This window comes from Hippocampus bargibanti, linkage group LG06, assembly GCF_051943395.1.
Source record: "Hippocampus bargibanti isolate YZ-2025 linkage group LG06, ASM5194339v1, whole genome shotgun sequence".
Classification (NCBI taxonomy): domain Eukaryota; kingdom Metazoa; phylum Chordata; class Actinopteri; order Syngnathiformes; family Syngnathidae; genus Hippocampus; species Hippocampus bargibanti.
This window is the reverse complement of record NC_142739.1, coordinates 13,158,520-13,180,000: the sequence shown is the minus strand read 5'-3', so window position 1 is coordinate 13,180,000 and position 21,481 is coordinate 13,158,520. Positions and strand designations below refer to the sequence as shown.

Sequence of the window (21,481 nt, the reverse complement as noted above, 5' to 3'; positions counted from 1 at the left end):
GCACTTCTTGTCCCGTCCTGCTGAGAGCTCGCCTCTCATGATATCACATATGGTGGAGGATGCGGGCACTGGACAAGCGTTAGTAAGTGCATGGACATTGATGGTTTGTGTTATGTTTTTCTAAAGTGAAAATCTCCTCAATTACAAAAATGGAAGACATTTTGAAAACCCTGCTCGCAAGTCAGGAAGCCCAATATCAGGCCAATTTGGCTCTCCTGGAGGATCTATATATATATATATATATATTATACTCATTATTATTAATGATAAATCATTCTTTTATCATTTATGTCAACTTTTATACTGGTTAAATCAGTAAATTACAACAAAGATTTGAGCATTTGACATATAATAAACTCTTTTACTCATTGTAAAGGACATTACAAGAAAGTGTTTAACATGTTGTAGCATGTTTTTTTTAACAATGTTTCAGATTTGCCTTTTAGATGACTTTGATTGTAAAATTAAGATCCTGGGAAGATCCCTGTAATCCCAAGGTGATGATTACAGCGAAGACTATAATTAAAGCGATACAAATATAGCTGAGGTTTCTTGGTGCCATTTAATCTTGAATTCGGTTGAACTCGTCTTTTAATAGAACAATGAGAATAGTGTCGGATCTGAGGTTTCGTTTCTGTTTTAAAATTCTGTCTAATAATAGAGGATGGGATTTATGACTTTGTCAGGTCAGGTAATTTGAAACGATGCCCTGGAACTGTCCGCCTCCAAGAAGTGTTCTTTTTTTTTGGAATCGAATGTTGTGGTTGGCCTCTAGGGGGAGATATTTCTACATGACTCGAGGAAGTCTCAGAGAAACGAATACTTCAGATCATTTCATTAAAATGTTGATACTATATGCTGCTCTGTTTACATCCCAAGTCATGTATCCTTAGGGTAACCTCAATCTTTGTTATTGCACCTTTTGGTCTCACAGGTGCAGTGGCCAGTACGGAGGTGAAACAGAAACTCCAAGAGTTTCTGTTGAGCAAATCAGCAAAGGACCCTGCTAGTAATGGCCTCACTCATTCATTCACATCTCACCCCAAGCTCTGGTACAGGTAACTACTTTAATACCGGCTGTCTTAAATAAACTGGAACCCCTTTTAAGTTGTGCATTTTCATCCCTATGACAACATTGCACTCATGTGTTCTTTGTTGTTTTGTGTGGTCAGGTCCTCCCATCATACCTCTCTGGATCAAAGCTCTCCACCTCTGGGTGGCATGTCACCAATATGCCATTACACTCTGCCATCACCTGTTGATGGCAAGGATGACTTCCCCTTGAGGAAAACAGGTCTGCTCATTGAAATGCACTCATATAATAATAATAATAATAATAATAATACATCGTATTTATAAGTGCCTTTCAAAACTGCAAGTAGACTAGGGAAAACGTTGTTGCAACTATTCAGTTACTTTTGTCAATTCTCATTCACTACTCTACACTTGTCAAAAGTATATCACTGGACCTTTTGTGATTGATGTGCTCGTCACACGGATGATACCTAATGAGGTACTGGTTTTCCAACATGTAAACTACATTATTCGTTCTGTGTTGCAAAAGAGAAAGAGAAAGTTATGCTGTAATCTATTAAGTATACATGTTCACAATTTGTACTTTAAGTAACAAAAAGGATTGTACCACTATTTCCGACAATGGGGGTAATGAACAAGATTCTTTTGACCCTCGTCAATCAAGAGTTCTGCAAAGTCATTGAGTGTTTCCATGTTGCTGATGACCTACTAATAACATCAGTTAGTCTCATTATGACTCACCCCCACCCCTCCAGGGCTCACCACAATATCTCTATGAGGACACTTGGATTCCTTCTTTAGTTGTTTCCATTTCATTGTTCACTTTGAAATAATTTCTGAGAAATACTATTGTTGTTAAGGTCATTGTTAGTGCCATGACTAATAATATGCTGTACTCATAACTTAAAAGGAGTGCAACATGCAGGAATAAGAGCAGTCAAATCATTCTCTGGGCTTTGGAAGCAACTTTGAATGGACACAGGTTCCCACTGAAAGGTAAAAAAAAAAATGTGGGTTTAAAGCTTGAGCACTCCTTTGGGGAAGGCTGTATAAATAAAAGGAATTCTCGTTCTTTAGTTTTCACAAGCAGAAGATTTAGCAAGGCAAAAAAATAGGAAAAAAAACCCTCCGCTATGAGGTCTTTAAATTACATTATGTTCTTTCCCCCTCTGCTTCACTTTAATTACACTCCAAGACAATCCTACTTGTTGAGTATAGTTAACTACATGCCTGTCGTGGTTATATCCAATTTGGACATTACTCAAAGGAATTCTATCTTTTAAGATCAATTTAAAATACAACAAAGGTCGTAAGGAAAATCTATAGAAACATAAAGGAACATGAGGAACTTGTAAAACTCAAAATAAAGAAACGCCTCCTTATTTGGAGCCACACAATGTGTTTAAGACTGGCTGTTTAAAAACAAAAACAAAACAAGGAAACCACATCCAAAATCTTGAATTTGCCAAGTAGTCTGCTCGAAAATGAACACTGCGCCTCTCACACTGATAAAACTACGGTACATGTTACTACATGGGTTCCCGAATCTATATGTGGTAATTTCCTGCTCAGTGTTTCCTCCTCCACTTCCTGTCTGTCTTAATTAGGTTCTTTTAAAAGCATGGCACGTGTGGTTGACTCACAAAGGTGGTGTTGTTCCCAGCCACTGACTGCCACTGATGTCTGATTGGCAGGTGTAGCTAAGGTCCGCCTGGCAAAGGCAGGCAGGACCTTGATTGTTTGTTGAAGAAAAGACAGTTCTCTCAAAACAAGCTGGAGGTGACTCAAGCACACTGCTTGAGACACCCGACTGCTTGCTTCGGCCAAAGGGCAAAATTCATTGTTTATTCTGAACGAGCTACATAATCCCATTTGTCTGAAATATAATTTTTGGCATACGTACTTCTTTTCACAAGTCTTTGTGTCTTTTCCTAAGCCAGTAAATATCAACCCATTCCAAGTTTAACAAGAAATAAGGCAGTCGGTTGCCAAATAACATGTGACTGTGTTTTAAGTGGCCAAATTGATGTGATATGGCTAGATTAAAAATAACATTGTCCTAACTAATAGGATTCATTTATTATTTACTGAAAAATGTATTGCTATTTCATTACATTGTTATGTGAAGATGTCCCCATCTTAAAAAAGACAAAAAACATGAATAGTACAGAGAGTATTTAATGTGTTTATTTGCGAGAGGAATGGTTCGCTGTCGTGACCACTGAAGGGAGAAGCCAGAAGAAGAAGAAGGCGGCAATACTCTTTACTCATTACTATTTTTTTGAAAACATGAGGGCCTCTGGAGAGAGAGGGTGTTTATTGTTTGGGTGTCGAGTTTAAATTTATGACAGGATTAAATATAGTTCCGTGTACATACCGTAATTATTATTGACGTCAACATAGCATACAAGAGCTACAAAACCTGTTGTGGGTTTCTTTTTCGAGATCACTGAATTGGATGCCTATGTCGTTCTTAAAAATGTAGACAAAATTGCAAGTTATTCGGCCACCTGAGCCATTATAATGGTTTGACTGCACGTTTATAATTGCCTCCTGTATCTCAGAGCATCAACGTGTTTTTGTCTTTCCTAGGGGAACAATGAGAACGTGTACTTTCTCATGCTTCTCTCTGGCGTTCCCGTGGTGACCAATTGGCATATGTTGGTTGGTGGCAGCAATGTGTAAAAATAGAAAGCAATCAAGTCAGTGGGGCGTAAAGTGGACTTACAGAACTCCCTCCAATTCCTCTTTGCTGCCTGTTTTCTCCCTTCCTTGCAAGCTTTCATTCGTCCTCACACCCACGGGATTAGAGGTCCACGCAACGTGGAATGAGGCTTTGGCTGCTTTGACAAATACCAGAAATAGCACCATCTGGCCCACTATGCCCCCATCCACCCACTGGTACTACCCCCATATCCATCCTCCCCTGCGGCACTCCTCAGTAATGGCCCCCGCTATCCATGTTCAGTGCGATAGTCTGCACAATGTAAACACCAAAATAACTCTTCAAATATTGATTCACAAAACTGAATAATTAAAAATAAGTTGGTGTTGTATAACAGGTTTGCATAATTTCAATGCAGCAAGATGCCCATTTTATTCTGAGAGAGTTTTGTTTCTACCTTTGGCTATGTGGGTTAGCAAGTCCAGTGCCAGCCATAAACATATTTGCTTTTAAAGTACCAGCATTTATCTATCTATCTATCTATCTATCTATCTATCTATCTATCTATCTATCTATCTATCTATCTATCTATCTATCTATCTATCTATCTATCTATCTATCTATCTATCTATCTATCTGTCTGTCTGTCTGTCTGTCTGTCTGTCTGTCTGTCTGTCTGTCTGTCTGTCTGTCTGTCTGTCTGAAATATGACTAATTTTTATCTACTGTATCCTCTGAAAACTGTTGATAATAGAAGGTGAAAAGGCAAAAATGATTGTGTCTCACAGGAGAAACTTTGGCTGTTCTATCACAGCTGATTGATTGGGTCTGGCTCAGGTTAAGCTTGGCCGTTTAACACTGAGTAGTAGGATAGTTCTGTTTTGCATTAGGAGGTGGGAGGTGTTGGGGAGAGCCTGAACATCTGCCATGTTTTTGTGTTAGTTTAACTGTTGCTACTGTATCAGATTGTGGTCACCAGGGTGGCAGGTAACGGCAGAATTTCACTTGGAGCTCAGTGTTTCGTCAACTAATTTAGTCCAGATGAGTTGGAAATAGCCCGGATCCTGAGTCATTTATTGGGTCCAAAAATGTTTGGATTTTTTTCTCGAAACTGACTATTGTTCAATTGTGATCATAGAATGAGTTGATTTATAGCCTCTATTTTATGATGCTCCTGTTTGCTTTCACACGTTCCATTATATTGGCTGGATTAAAAAAAACACTGCTTGACCTGCTCACACCATTGCCTTGCAAGATTTTTCACATTGAGGGAAGGAACTGGAAAAAATGTAAGCTGATGGTCCCCTCCCTATTTTTGTCTTTTTTTTCTTGTTTGTTTTAGCTTCCGAGCCCAATCTGAAGGTGCGTTCCAGACTGAAACAGAAAGTAGCTGAGAGGCGGAGCAGCCCCATGCTCAAGGGAACACATTACAAGAAGAGAGCACTGGAGCTCATGGGTATGACAATGGCAATTCGTCATTTTGTTTTTTAACCTACACAAACTGGACACAATTTTCGGCATACTTGCCCAGGCCCAATAAATAAAACAGACATTATGAACATTTTTGGGAGGTGATTAGCAACGTTTATTAATGTAGTCATAGCTTACTGAGTAGAAAGACATTGCATCAGACGGAGGGTCTGATGAATAACTAGAAGAATGCAATGTTCCTCAGCGCACAAGAACATCTATGCAGTGCATATTTTGCAATGTGACTCAATGAGTGACAGGTGTCCAGCCAATAATGCCGTACATACAGTTCACGTATGCTACGCAGCCAATCGGAGCAGAACGGTGCGAATGTGCCCTGCCCATACGCACCGTGATATTGGCGTGAAACTGGTGTGTGGCCACAGCGTACACATGAGTGATGGGAATTCCGGCTCTTATCAGAGCCCACTAAAATGTTCCGGCTCTTTTGGCTCCCAAATGGCTCCTTGGTTTTTTTGTTGCTTAAATTAATTAACTACCAAAAATCATGTTAAATTATGTGAAAAAAAATACCTCATGTAAAAAATACACTATATCAAATACAGTAAAGTCTCATTATATCGATATCCAAGGGAGTCCGAAAAAATATCGATATAACCGGGACTATCGATATATCCGACCCTGTTTGCATGTAATTTTCTCCGTGCGTGCATAGAAATAGTATCGATATAACCGGGACTATCGATATATCCGATATCGATATAACGAGACTTTACTGTATTTATATTTATATGGCTTGATTTATATGTGCACAGAGAGCATCCACAAACTTTCACTTTCCCTGTGGTTACTCTGGTCTGCTGATCAGCTGTCAGTAATTTGCTGTTCATATTAAGAATGCTATCACACCAACTAGTAAAAAATATAATAATTGAATGATAATAACAAGATAATGTGAAAACATTTGTCCACCTGTCTACCCTAACCCCTCTCCCCTCCTCCCTCTCCTCACTGCTGCGTGTGTCTGTAATTCTCCCCTCCCTCCTCTACCACGGATATCGACCAATCACGTGCGGCTTTAACCGAAGACTGGGGGGGGGGGGGGGGGGTTAGAGGGCAAAAAAAGTCGGCTCCCATTTCCGACTCCTTGTTAGTAACTGGCTCTCTTCGTTCACTTCAGAGATTCGGCTCTAGGAACCGGCTCGTTCGCGAGCGACACATCGCGAGTACACATCCGATGTTGCTCACAGTGGTCCTCAGTGTGCTCAGGGAGCTTGTGTGTCTGCTCAGACTCATGAAAAATTAGAGGGAACATTGGTAGAATGTATTACATGACAAACAATTGGAGGATGCCCTGTTGTGCACCTAATTACTCGAGATGTCAAGTCTTACATTTCTTTTTTTCCATGTAAATTAGTTTGTTTAATATACACTAACAATTGTATTGGGTCTCATCAGATGAATGGAACAAAACTAGTCAGTTATAGTTGTGGTCAAAGGAGGGTACTAGTTGAATATTTTCAAAGTGTTTGTGTGATAGTGTACATGTGTATAAATACTGTCTAATCGAACTCCTATGTGTTCTGTAGACACTACGCCCACAAAAAGTGCCCCAGGCTCGGCCCCCAGCTCTCCCATCGGAGCGTCCAGTGCCTTGGGAGCAGAAAATGGACCCTCCTCTTTGCCTACCACCACAAAAACGGAGGTACATTGGCCCCTAATGTCAGGGTTGGCTTTTATTTACCAAATGTAGAAACTTTAGCAAATGCATGTTTAAAAAAGTAAAATGTGAGAGGCGAATAAAGAGCTGAATGCACAGAATGCTAGGCTGCCCTTCTGCTCACAGCTATAAAAACAGCCATTTGCCCTGTGTCTGTTCCGCTCCAGTGAAAATGACTACCTGCACCGACATTAAAGAGGCAAAGTTTGACCCACGCGTCCGACTGGGCTAGATTTACTTGTGTTAAAACAACATATTCTGCAGGAAATGTGAATGTTTAAGAGCAAACAACAGCAACAGTTTGAATCCTGCTTGTTTTTATATCGCTCACATTATTCCTCCAGATGTTCCACACAATTACAACTGGAGTTTGGCTGTGAGTTTCACTGTTGGCCTGTCATTATATTTTTGTCATTGGTCTGCCTTTGCTCCTCCTCAGAGGCATTTTTGTGATAGATTCAAGGATGAGCTCTGGCCCATGGATCCCTCGGACTCAGTTCACAAAGAGAAGCATTATAGCGCGTGGCAGATATGACAGAGAAACTTGCAATCTCAACATAGCAGCTGTGTTTTCCTGAACCATAGCGGTTGACTCTCGCGAGGACCTCCAGTGACTGAGAATGCAGAGACGCCCTGACATCAGGGCTTAGGGAGACAAACGAACTGTGGCGTTTAATTGAAATCCCAGGCGCTGGTAGCCAAAAAGACACCCACATACGAGCAACATAAACACACAAGCTTGCTATTGTTTCAGTGCAAGCTGCAGCTCTCATGAAAGTCATTGGCCAAGAGTGGAGCTGCCTGTAGACCTCATGCTTGTTGCAAAAGCAATGCACTGTTACATTAGGTATCCTTTTTCAGAGGGGACTCGTCCCTCGGGTCGAATACGGCCCGGATATCCACATACAGGTCACTGAGTACTGACAGGGGTCGCAAGGATAAACAAGGCTGTTCCAAGACCACATGCTGGTTGCCTTTTCGGCTGGGCACAGGAAGTGTGCCCTAGTTGTGGTGTCCTTCGAAAGAGTGGGGACCGATCTTCCCTCTAATTTTTCATCCGTCTGAGCATTCTCACAAACTCCTTGAGCATTCCTTGTGAGGAATCAGACACACATTGTGCAAGCTAATGTCATACCAATTTAAAAATGCGGTCATGACAAGGTACATAATGAAAGATGTGGGAAAAAAAATCAAATAACCTGCAGGTCAAAATGGAGGTTTCTGACACAAATAAAAATTTACAGTGTCACGTTTTGCATGATACAATACAATACATGTTGATTTATACAGCGCTTTAACAACAGCTAAAGCTGGATCAAAGCGCTTAACATGGGCAGCTATCATAAACAGTAAATAACGCAGTCACAAAGATAGTAGAAAACACCAGGGAGTGAAACCAAGATCAGGTCGCAATCATGCTGAGTCGAATGCCAAAGAGTACAATTCGAGACATCTTTTAAAGATGAATATTCGTAGTATGCGAGTTGGACTGACCAAGATGTATTTGATATACAAACAAAAATACAAACAGGAGTTCATTGAAATAAAAGAAGTCACTGAAGTACTCAAACAAAGTCTTGAAAATCGTAAGAAACTCAAATAGCAAACAAAAAAAAAAAATCGAACATAATAGGGTCACACAACCACTCACAATGAACTGACAAAGACTAACAAACAGAATCCAGGGAAGAAAATACAGAGTGACGAGACAACAAGAATCACCTGAACAAGAGACAAATGGTTGAGAGAGCTGATTGGTCAAACACAAAGTACACGGATAATGACAGTAGGTGAAGAGAAAGGGGGGTACATGAGAGGGAATACAATCAAATGGTAACCAAAATAAAAACATAACACACAGCTTATTTTAAGCGTAATTGATGAAGTCAGACTGTACAACTCTGATCCCACGTTGCCAACTGATAAATAATGGAAAACACGTTAATTAATAAAACACAAAAATGACGAGTCACCTAACTTTTAAATGTGTGGAAGAGCCACACAGGGGCTAATAAACTATGTCAATTTTTGGACTTCCTGAGTGGAACCGTCCGCGTGTCGCCCAGAGCCTCTCGTCTGTGGTGAGTGTGAATGATTGTGTATCAATATATGTATCACACTATCGTAGAGCAACCAAGTGTGCACCCTTGGTCATAGAAATGATACTTGTAATTGAAGTCTGGTGTCCTGTATATAGATTTGTAGTGAATGTGGTGCACGCCCGCTGTCATCATGTGCGCTGAAAGGGTCATAGAATTGTCCAATTTCTCAAGTGCGTAGCTTAGAGGGCACTTTGGCAGGTACCAACTTAGAAGTGAGGCTGGAACACTACTTTTACAACTTTTAGTGGACAACATTGATGGAATTGCTGCAATCTATGTTTCTAGAAAATGAACTTGGATTTCTTTTTGATTGTGTCCTGTATCATATAGCGATGGCCTTCACAGCCAAGGTTATTTCGACCAGAGAGCTCCGTGTCCGTGTTGAGCTTGTACACATCTCCATCCCTACCGAATATCTCCTTTGGCCTTCTGGCTGCGTCTTCACCTATGAGCGTAAGTGTCTTTAGGTAGTCAAATTGAATGCTTTTGTATCTTAAAAATCTGCCATCTGTGCCTGTCTGCAGCTTTCATGTGACCACAGACAGGCCATTGACCTCTGTGGCCTCCAAAGATTTTTATCACCCATTACATAAATATTGTCAAGTCATGTCTCGTGTGAAGCGTGCTCTTATCTTCCACTTCAGTTATCACCACATTTTTAAAAAGCCCAAGTCTGCTCAAGTACAAGTCTTGATAACCCGCCACCTGATTTATCATTGTTCAGCTGTGGCACATTCCAAATCGGCCTGGTCAACAACAGCAGTGACTTTTAAACATTAACTGTTTCTTTTTTAATGCTATGGTCATACTTCAGCATGCAACTACACTATTCTGAGCCTGGCGTGTGATGTATGAAGTGAGTCACCACCTATACGTTCACTTTTCAGGCGTCTGCAGGCCTGAAGGACAGATTAACGGAGAGCAAGCATGGACTGCCGGGGCATCTCCTAGGTCCCGTGCCTCTTCAAAATGGTCTGGAGTCCAAAGTGAGCCCCAGTCACCAGGCTCTACTCCAACATCTCCTCCAGAAGGAGCAGATGAGGCAGCAAAAGATGCTTTCCACTGGTAAGAAAATCTTACGTGATGATAAACATTGAATCGCAGCGTGTTGATGTACAAATCAAATAGATCAATATATTGAAAATTAAAAAAATGTATGCCAAAATCCAAGATGTTTGTTTGTTCACTTTGCCAAGGTGCAGGCTCCTTGCCATCCCACCCCCCGTCCCCTCTGGCTGTGAAGGATCGCTCGTCCAGCGGTCGCCCAAAACTACCCAAACATCGGCCCTTGAACAGAACCCACTCTGCGCCACTGCCCCAGAACACACTGGCACAACTTGTCATCCAGCAGCAACACCAGCACTTCATGGAGAAACAGAAACAATACCAACAGCAGGTCCATATAAATAAGGTTTGTCAGTATCTTTCAATCTGCATATCACTTTCGATCAGTGCTTATCCTGGACGGGTGAGCTCCTATAATACAAGCTACATTTATTCTCAGGATACAAATCCCAGTGGCAGACTGTCAACGCCTGCAAAGGCTTCTTTGCTGGCCTAAAAGTATCTGAATCACAGACTGATGTTAATTATATTTTACCATAATTCCAAAATTTCTTTCGATTTCCTTTCAATACTTTTCTCTGTTGCGCTGCTTCCAGATGTGTGTTTTTGTATTTAAGCATTTAACCAATCACTTTTCAGCCATCATTTGTTAGCAGGGTCAGAAATCTACCTGGATGCCTTCACAATCACTTCTGCAGGGCCTGAAGCATAAAATAAGTGTTGATGAAACTGTTGCTTTAACCCAGTGGTCACCAAAATACGGCCTGTGGGCCGTATCCGGCCCATCAGCACATTTGGCTCGGCCCCCTGAACAATACCAGAGATGCTATCAGATTTTTTTCCTATTTGGCCTCCAGAAAAATAACAAATCCTTTTACAAGTCAAAGGTCGGTTTTCGATCATTATCTGTTCCTATTTTAATTAATGTAATAAATGTATGTTGTTTATAATCGTGAGTGAACAATACAAACACGCATGCTCACAATAGAACGCTAAAGGAGTTGGTCACAATGCGACGCGACACAAGAAAGTGACGTATGAGGAAGTGGAGGGGAGTCCGGTGGTACATTCAGGTGCGCTCCGTTTGGCGCTCTATTTGGTCCCAGACCCGTTTTCTTTTGTAAACCTTCCTGTCAAAGAGCGAACGGAATAATGGAGAAAAGGCTAGGTAAGAGAAAAATTGATTCAGAATGCAGGGTATTTAACCTGCTGTGGACAAACGATTATTTTTATGTTCAATTCAAAGAAAAGGCAGTTTGTCTCATCTGTCAAGAGGCGGTGGCGGTATTCAAAGAATACAATATTCGCCGACACTATGAATCCCGTCACAAAGACAAGTACGATAGCTTGCAAGGCCAAATACGAGCAGACATACTCTCAAAGCAAAAAGTGGACTACTATTTCAGCAGAATACATTTGTACGCCAAGCTCAGCTGAAGGCATCCGTTCGGGCCAGCTTTCGGGTTGCTAAGCTGATAGCAAGCAACGATAAGCCTTTCACGGACAGAATTTGTTAAGAAATGTATGGATGCTGTCGCGGAGGAGTTGTGTCCCGAGAAGAAAGATGCATATAATGCCGTAGGTCTGTCGGCGAGTACAATCACCCAACGCGGTGAAGAAATCGGGATGAATGTATATGCCCAGCTGCAGCAGAAGACGAAATAATTTGACTTTTTTCATTAGCACTGAATGAGAGCACGGACGTGCAAGACACAGCGCAACTGCTCATTTTTAATAGAGTTTGTTGGTTCTCTTTATTTGTTAGTAGGTTCATTGTCAGATCTCCCAGGCAGGTGATGCGCAGAGCTTGATTGCGGCGTGGAGTCGAGCAAGTCGCTTTGAGTCTGTGAGTCTGAGATGATTCTGCCCCGTGGTTCGCCCCATCTCTCTGTCCCGCGACAGCTCCTTTTATACAATTTTCAAGCATGTGCTATGCGTCAGGGTGAGACGCACATCAAGGAGATCAAGGAATTGAAAGACATGAAAGGGTTGAAAGGCGCACTTCAAAATCATACACACGTGTGACGCCACAGGGCTCCCCTCCTGGATCCGAAGTCCGTGAAAGCGATGAAGGAAAAATAAATAAAAACAAAAGTCATTCTGCGACATGGTGAGGCCAGGCTAGATGACGGTCACCGGGCATGGCAGGCGTCGGTGGGGTGGTTGCCGAGGAAGTTTCGTAGTGCCTGAAGTCATTGTACGGGAGCACGGCAAAGAGTGCTCTACGACTGCCAGTTTGAGTCGATCGATGGAAACTTTCCTCGCGGCCGTCGAGTCGATGCCAGAAGGTCTTCTCACCGTGAGTTGTTCGGCTGGGATCGGTGAAGTCGGAGAATCGATGAGGGATTGTGAGGACGAAGGTGCGTGGGGTTGGCCATGCTGCTGGGCACGGACAGGCCGGTCATCAGCGAGGGTGGCGATGATCGCGCTGCCATGGCGCTCTGCAGGACGCTGAGGAAGAACGCTGACGTCGGCGGCCGTGTCGGCCATGAAGCGTCTTCCCGAAGTCCGATCGTGGACATAAGCGATGTCCGATCGTGGACATATACGATGTCCGATCGTGGACATAAGCGATGTCCGACGATGTGCGATCGTGGACATATACGATGCAGCTAGCCATCTGGGTGCAGCAGGTTTCACGGTGAGGTCGGGGCGCCCACGGGTGGTGGCGGCCCATCGGGAGCTCGGCTCGAGGGGTCTTGCTGTGAAGATGCTGGGTTAACGGGCGGCTGGGAAATCTGGTTCTTTCCATTTGGAGAGTTGATTGGGCTGAGGAGGACGGAAAAAAATGCTCCTGGCTAGCTCGCCAATAAAGAGTTTGATGTTTCTCTTTAGGGCGGCCCGGTAGTCGAGTGGTTAGCACACCGGCTTCACAGTGCAGAGGTCGCCGGTTCGTGTCCCGGTTCGGCCTCCCTGTGTGGAGTTTGCATGTTCTCCCCGGACCCGCGTGGGTTTTCTCCGGGTCCTCTGGTTTCCTCCCACACTCCAAAAACATGCATGGCAGGCAGATTGACCACTCCAAATTGTCCCTAGGTGTGAGTGTGAGAGTGACTGTTGTATGTCTTTGTGTGCCCTGCGATTGGCTGGCAACCAATTCAGGGTGTCCCCCGCCTCGTGCCCGAAGACAGCTGAGATAGGCTCCCGCGACCCTAATGAGGAATAAGCGGTACGGAAAATGAGATGAGATGTTTCTCTTTATTTGTAAGTAGGTTCGTTGTCAGATCTCCCAGGCAGGTGATGCGCAGAGCTTGATTGCGGCGTGGAGTCGAGCAAGTCGCTTTGAGTCTGTGAGTCCGAGATGAGTCTGAGATGATTCTGCCCCGTGGTTCGCCCCATCTCTCTGTCCCGCGACAGCTCCTTTTATACAATTTTCAAGCGTGTGCTATGCGTCAGGGTGAGACGCAAGGAGATCAAGGAATTGAAAGACATGAAAGGGTTGAAAGGCGTACTTCAAAATCATACACACGTGTGACGCCACAAGAGCACGGACGTGCAAGACACAGCGCAACTGCTCATTTTAATTCGTGGAGTTAACGCAAACTTTGAGATATGCGAGGAGCTTGCAGCCCTCCAAAGTCTCAGAGGGACTACAACGGGAGAGGATATTTTTGACCAAGTGTACCAAACCATGGAGAAGTTGGACCTGAGTTACAGAACTGTGATGGTCTGAAAGACGCATTCAAGCCCAACAGTCTCATTGAGTTCTATGCCGCCCTCCCAAACGACACATATCCAAACATCAAAAAACACGCAATGGTTTTCACAGGGAAGTTGATGAGAAAGGAAGGAACACAAGAACTTTAAGAGACTGCTCATATGTGTTAGAGAGATTCTGCTCTGACAACTGAGCTGCACTTTTTTATCTGTTAAGATTGTGCATGGCACAACAGAAAGTTAATGTCCCATTGATTTTTTTTTCTATGAAGAACACAGAGAGAGTTATTTAGTTATTATTTATTTCATAAATAGTGTTATTTCCTGTTTTTCTATAAAGAACCCAGAGAGTTATTTAGTTATTATTTATTTCATAAATAGTGTTATTTATTTCCTGATTTTTTTCTGTGAAGAACTCAGAGAGGGTTATTTAGTTATTATTTATTTCATTAATAGTGTTATTATTTGTTTCCTGACTTTTTTTCTGTAAAGAACCTGGAAAGGGTTATTGGTTATGTCTGGCTTTCTGGAAAACAAATTTTTCAAGCTCCCCTACGATCGTCACACTTTTTCTGTTACAAACTGACACCGGCCCCCATCAGAGAAGGGAAAAGTTATGTGGCCCTCACAGGAAAAAGTTTGGGGACCCCTGCTTTAACCAATCAGATTTCGAATTGGCAACTCATTGCCTGGTTGCAGGCACTGGAAACGTCAGTTTTCGCAAACTATGATTGGCTACTGACTTGCCAATCATAGTATCACTACCTGCTGGTGATAAGTGCATACTGGCCAGAGCTAGCACACTATCAGTAGAGAGTAAGTAAATACATTGTGTTGATTTAATAGTGGTTTTTCAACCCAAAATGGCCAAAGGAGGAAAAGAAATTGATTTGGTTGCAGATTTACTGTTAATGCCATTTTCTAGACGGACATCATTAAGAAAGTTCTGACTAGCAAAATATTGCAATTTATGAGGTTATTATTGATACTTCGCCAACCATCACCAATCATCTTTGTGGTGTGAAAGAGTGACTTCTGACCCTATATCATGAATCCACACATTGCTGGTAAAAACTCAAACAGTTTAATGACAGTATTTCTTTCTTCACAGGTTATTTCCTGGCTATAAACTGTACCCTCTAGTACAGTAAAGGACGTGTAGTAAATCACACCACACTTTTTTTACAGTGGCAACTGTGAATTGATTCAGAGGTAGCACCACTGAAGGCCTAGGATTGATGTGCACGGCCTGCCACTGACAAATCCAGATGCGATTTTCATTTATTTATTTATGATTCTGTGCTTGATGAAGTTTCTAGCCTAGCCTATAGTCTGCTCTCTACGGCTTTTCCGCTGCTGTGAAATCTGCCAAAATAACTTCAAAACTGTGGAAGAAATGCTTCTTCTGCACTAATTCTGTTATCTTAGCTCAAGGCACCAGTATTGTTCACATGCTAACACTGTGAAATTCAATTCAGCTAAGTTCAAATGGAGGAGGGGGAAAAACAGCATTTATTTTGTTCCTCTGTGGCAATATTTGTCTTTCTGAAAGCTGGCCAAGGTCACCTCGCCGAGACACAAGAGAGTAATTATTCTGGTGAGGGACGCGTGTGAGGTGACCGAGACTGTGAAAGGCGGCATTGTGTGAGTTGCACTGATGTGTCCTAACACTGGACACCACTGGAAACCACTGAGGAGGAAATAAAAACCCAAAACTAGTTCAAGTGGTAACTGGTGTATGTGCATCTTATCACCATCTCTCTCTCTCTCTGCAACTTTCTGAATCAGGCATATACAGTATATATTAGAGATTTCTTTCAGTAGAATGTATGATGATCCTTTTTTTCTTCCAAAAATGGCCTCCAGTCACAAGTAGATGCTCGGCCTCAATCGTCAAGTGTAGACACCTCCCCTCCAATAGACACTGGAATAGATAGATAAACAAAAAAAAGTGTGTGTAGCATATAAATAATTTGGGACATATTAAGTCTTCTTCTTTTCCTTTCGGCGCCACAGCAAATCAGTGTCCTCCATCTTTAGAGGTTTGATCCGCATGTTTGTTTTGGCCAAGCTTTTATGTCTGTTGCCCTTCCTGACACAACCCTCTGTATTTATCCGGGCATGGGACCGGCACAAGAAGACTTATGTCGCTTTGTGTCTACAGAACAAACAACTCGCTCAGTAAAAGGCTCCCAAACACAAAATGGTCATTGGCACAGCAGTGACCTCTCAAAATTGGAATCACCGATGTACATTATATGAAGCCCTACGAAGGTGAATTTACTGAAAAAGAACGTCCAGTGAGCGAACTGGGCTGTGATCATCCGGCGCGATGAGATCGTGGGGTAAATCCACTTAAAGCGGAGGTTATAAATGGCCACTAATCAGGGATGAGCCCTGAGTGTTTACAGCGAAGGATCAGTGAAACATTGCCCTAATTAATTTCCCAGAAGGCTTGTCAGGGGTCGTTGTTTTTAACACATCCTGCGGTGCCTGCAATAGTATCAGGCAGCAATGGATATTCGGCATTTGGGAAAAGTTTGCACGTGTTTACAAAGGCTGAGCGAAACAAGCTAATTCTGGTAAATGGAGGTACAGTAAAGTCTCGTTATATCGATATTCAAGGGAGTCCGAAAAAATATAGATATAACCGGGACTATCGATATATCCAACCCTGTTTGCATGTAATTTTCTCCGTGCGTACATAGAATTAGTATCGATATAACCGGGACTATCGACATATCCGATATCGATATAACGAGACTTTACTGTATTTATAATCGGAATCAGAAAACCTTTATTCGTCCCACAATGGGGAAATTTGCTGTCACGTCACTCGAGGCTCGAGGGCTGGGCTCGAGTGACGAAAGGACAGCGGGGAGTGTGGATCCAAAATACACGGCGAGACAGATACTCGGATACAAAAGTCTTTACTGAGGCACGCATGAAAAAATAACAAACAGGGAAGAGTGGAGGAAGATAACTAAATGACAGCAAACCTGGCAACACGGAAGTGGAAACGGCAATGTCCAAAAATACTCCGACGGAGACGGTAGTGAGCGACAGACAGATATAGGCAGAAGGCACAATCAGTGAATGACAATCAGCTGTGGGAACCCAGGTGAATGATGATTGGAGGGGCCGTCTCCCAAGATTGGCGGAGGAGGTGACAGGAGGGGCGGGGCGCGCCCCGGATGGCAACGAGATGTGACATTTGCGCTCCACATCAGCAATTTGAAAGGGGATGGATGGGGTCAGGGGGTGAAAGGATAGAAAACAAGATATTCTAAGCATAGCAAAATAAAAATGTCAACTGTATACTGTAAATGTGCAAAAACCGTTTCATAAAAAAACTGTACATAGTGCAAGTATCAAGAAAGGCATATTGATATAAAAGGCCTCCTAACTGTAGATAATTTGTTTAGCAGGCAGTCAAGTCCCCTTCCAATGAAATTATCAAACATCGATTCATCATACATATAGGTAAAATAAACTCACTCTGAAGCCTTTATTATTATGTTTAAAAGGACTCACAGCACGACCATTAAGTGTCCAGTTATTGTTTTTTTCACCCTGTCAGCTTTGTTTCATCTTGTCATGTTTTACTCATGGTTTTGTTTGCTACTTTGGACCTTTCTGTTCTGATCACTTTTGTTCCTGTTGACTTTATTTAATACAATTATTCAAATACACCATGCTCTTCCCTCCTGCCTGCCTTTTTGGGGTTCACCACCACCATCACCTTGCAAATCGTGACACCCCATACCAAGCGACTAAATCCCATAAGACCATCTATGGAGACATGGTCGTGAATCCACATTTATGTATAGTTTAATTACTTGATCTTGAGAATTGTCACCTTTTTATTGATGTGTTTAACTCGTCTCAATGACATGTCTGAAATGGCTTCTGCATGTACAAGCAATATATTCTACTGTGTTCTGCAGCTGCTGTCTAAGTCCATTGAGCAGTTACGTCAGCCGAGCGCGCACCTGCAGGAGTCCGAGGAGGAGCGGGAAGAGCACGAAGAGCCTCCGGAGCGCATGCAGGAGGACAGGCTGCCCCCCAGAGGAGTCATCCGGAAGCACACGCTGGGCAGCCGCAGCAATAGCAGCGGCAGCAGTGGCGGCTCCAGCGTGGAGCTCCCGGATATGCACTATGGTATCATCAAGGTGAAGGAGGAACCCCTGGATAGCGAGGAGGAGGGCTTGGAGGCGGAGAGGAGCACCTATCTTCACCAGGTTAAGGGGAGGCTGGTGATACGAGCCATGATCTGAGATGACGGCAAGCACGTCATACACTCCAACATTCGCAGAGAGACAAACAGCACATCCCTGTAGTGTATAAACACACACACAGACACACACGGCGGCACTGTAGGCCCTTCTACTCATTTTCTGCCTCGTACATCACTCCCTTTGAGACTCGTGTAGTAAATAAGTAGGCTCCATTGTTGTGTACATAATACAAAGACATACGAACTGCTTATGGTCGTTTGGAGTCTGCTTGGCTGACAGAAGATGATGTACATGCCCAATGTACATGTACTGTGGATTTAACATCATAGTCTACAGCAGCTCTAAGGGACAGGATAAGCAGGTGGACGATGCGGATGAGCCAACTTGCGCTCCCGCCGTGCACATTGTCACCACTAAATGCTCCCCAAGCAATGAATATTATCATGAATCTTTGCGGTGTGTTTTAGGGATGGGGGCGTGGGGCTGTATCCTGTTATTCTGGAAAATCGACATTGATATTCCATCTTAAAAGTTGAACATCTGTCTTAGCCAGAATCTACTTTTTTTAACATACTGTCACAAAAACGCTCCCCCATGTTGACTGATGTCGATGGAATACGGTCCACTGCTCGGATTGCAGTTTTTAGGATCAAGCACTAAAACTCCCACATCCCCCATCTCGGGTGTACATGCATCACGCAACACTCTCTCGCATTCTAGTCCCAGGGTTAGCTGAGCTCCCCTCCCCGCGAGTCCAAATCAAAAAGCTCCTGCCCAGCTTTCAGCAGAGGAGTAGGAGCGAGCGCCAGGGCCGGGCAGGAAATGCCTTTTCGAAGCCAGGAGTTGGAGTGATTCATGTGTGCAAGAATGTTTGCGAGAGAGGAGGGCCTTGGCTTGGACTAAGTAATGAGTCGAAGGGGCCAGGCTTCACAATTGATTTACTGTCAAGGCGAATTACAAAGTGAGTGGGGATACGGTCAAGGGAGTCTTATATATGTGAGATGGCTTCCTCTCTTTTCCCCAGTGACATGCTTACCTCAACATGCAGGTTTGATGTAACGCATAAAGAAAAAAAAAACAAGATGGGACCTTGATTTATTTATTTATTTTTCGCTCTCATTTGATCCCATGAAAGTGCCCATTGCCACACGTATGGTCTGACTTAAAAGTGATGAGTGCAACGTATTGGATAGCTGTCATGTCAACCGTCCCGTTCCATTTGTACCGTCGATGACATGTAAAACTGCTGGTGAGAGTCTGTATTTGGATCCACGTGAGCTGTCCGTCTTATGAACTGTACATGTCACCTTGTCCCGTTTTTCTTGTGCTAGGTTAAGTAAATACCGTCAGAACAACGTGAGTCCTGTTCTCTTGCCTCTTTGGTTTAACTGTGATGCGAGAATTGGCCGTGCATTGTCGAAAGGGAAGAGGATATGCTTTTTCTTTTTGGTTGTTGTTCTTTTACATTTTGGTCTTTTTTTCTCTTTGGCCTTGTGTGACAGTTTTTATAAATAAATAAAAGTAATTTACCTTTGAAGGTCTTGCATCTTTGTAGATTACTTTGAAAACTTAGTGTGGAAAGACTTAGAGGCGCACAGATTTAAAAAATAAGAATATACGTTTTAAAAACATGTAAGTTAATATGTAAGTACTTTTCTATAGAAGTATTTTCGACTGAATTATGACTTAAGTTGAGATATTCAGAAGAAATATTATTCCTGTCTCATTTAGGCCTGCATGTGGTAATTATTAGGATTAAAACTGTTTTGAGAACCCCTTCTTCTGATATTAATGAAATATTATATTTTAAATTGTATTTGACTTTTGAGGCACATTTTTACTAACTGTACATCTTTTGGGGCCCTCGACTCTGGAAGTCCCCCAGTCAATGTCTTGAAATTTACACAAACCGTCTGTAATGGGCTTTTTTTCCCACGCTTATGCAGCTATTTATTTGCAGGCATCTATGTCAAGTCTTTACATGAGGCTTAAGAAGCTCTCCGAATGCTCCGTTTGAAGTGAATGAACAGGGGAGACTATGGCAGTGTTAGTCTAGTCAAGTTAAGGTGAGGTGATGTATTACTTACACACATGCTCTCAAACACAGCTCAGGCAATTTCACAGCACGTTTAGCGAGTGGCGCTGGCCTGAGATGCCGTCTGCGGTATTCAACGCCTTTGAGGCCAACATGAACTGGACACACAAGAGTTTGTTTTGGAGATGAGCCACTATACACTGGCACCCACTTGAACTGATTTTAATGTTTTTTTTAATTGCCGTGAAAGGTCACTGGCTACTCTCCCAGTCACACTGCATATTACGAGGCATCTATAGGTGTGTAAGGGAGTGGTCAATTCAAAGAACACAAATACGTCTTTTTAAGCAAGGTGAATCACAATGTACTACATTAGTCTATTGATAATTATTGTTTTTTCTAATCTAATTTAAAAAAGAAAACTGCATTGATGATGATATAATTCTAAATGATCAAATACATTAAAAATAACATAATTATGAAACACTGCCATCAAGAGGAAAGATATCATTCAAAATATCTGGTAGGCAAACATTATTTTGTGCTCCCGATTTCTTCACATGAACCCCTGCCTACAGCATGCAGAATGTTCGGGTCAGGGTTTGCTTCCACTTTTTTTTTCAATCAGCATTATATGGAGTCATTTTTTTATTGATATTGTTTGTGATATTGATATTGAATTGTTGCTATTATTGTGGGTGATTCATTGAGCACCTCATAATAGTCAACTCCACCCACACCAAGTTCCCCCGCCCATGACATGCTATGCTTGATTGGTTGCGTGGCCAGACTACGTTTTCTGAATCACAATCTTCTAGGGTCACTATCATGTACAAACATGCACACCCCCCATGGCTGTGATGCCCCTTTTATCACACCGAAGCCAAAAGGTAGCCAAAGCTGCAGTGAATTTTGCTAAATATTTTTATTATCACCCTGTCAGCTTTGTTTCATCTTGTCATGTTTTACTCATGGTTTTGTTTGCTACTTTGGACCTTTCTGTTCTGATCACTTTTGTTCCTGTTGACTTTATTTAATACAATTATTCAAATACACCATGCTCTTCCCTCCTGCCTGCCTTTTTGGGGTTCACCACCACCATCACCTTGCAAATCGTGACACCCCATACCAAGCGACTAAATCCCATAAGACCATCTATGGAGACATGGTCGTGAATCCACATTTATGTATAGTTTAATTACTTGATCTTGAGAATTGTCACCTTTTTATTGATGTGTTTAACTCGTCTCAATGACATGTCTGAAATGGCTTCTGCATGTACAAGCAATATATTCTACTGTGTTCTGCAGCTGCTGTCTAAGTCCATTGAGCAGTTACGTCAGCCGAGCGCGCACCTGCAGGAGTCCGAGGAGGAGCGGGAAGAGCACGAAGAGCCTCCGGAGCGCATGCAGGAGGACAGGCTGCCCCCCAGAGGAGTCATCCGGAAGCACACGCTGGGCAGCCGCAGCAATAGCAGCGGCAGCAGTGGCGGCTCCAGCGTGGAGCTCCCGGATATGCACTATGGTATCATCAAGG

The 21,481-nt window shown here is 42.8% G+C and overlaps 1 protein-coding gene across 2 annotated transcripts in view; it reads left to right on the top strand.

Moving 5' to 3' along the window:
• Positions 1-19,439, top strand: part of hdac9b (histone deacetylase 9b) — a 32,174-nt gene extending 12,735 nt beyond the window's left edge. The window contains exons 4-12 of one of the 2 annotated variants that reach the window (XM_088998641.1): positions 935-1,058; positions 1,173-1,294; positions 5,043-5,156; positions 6,721-6,836; positions 8,918-8,932; positions 9,284-9,406; positions 9,841-10,018; positions 10,150-10,364; positions 17,620-19,439. In XM_088998641.1, the coding sequence (XP_088854767.1) occupies positions 935-1,058; positions 1,173-1,294; positions 5,043-5,156; positions 6,721-6,836; positions 8,918-8,932; positions 9,284-9,406; positions 9,841-10,018; positions 10,150-10,364; positions 17,620-17,949 (1,337 nt within the window). In that variant the 3' untranslated portion in view covers positions 17,950-19,439. The remainder of the gene's footprint in view (positions 1-934; positions 1,059-1,172; positions 1,295-5,042; positions 5,157-6,720; positions 6,837-8,917; positions 8,933-9,283; positions 9,407-9,840; positions 10,019-10,149; positions 10,365-17,619) is intronic. The other variant, XM_088998642.1, reaches the window with a different exon arrangement.
• The last annotated feature ends 2,042 nt before the right edge of the window (positions 19,440-21,481 follow it).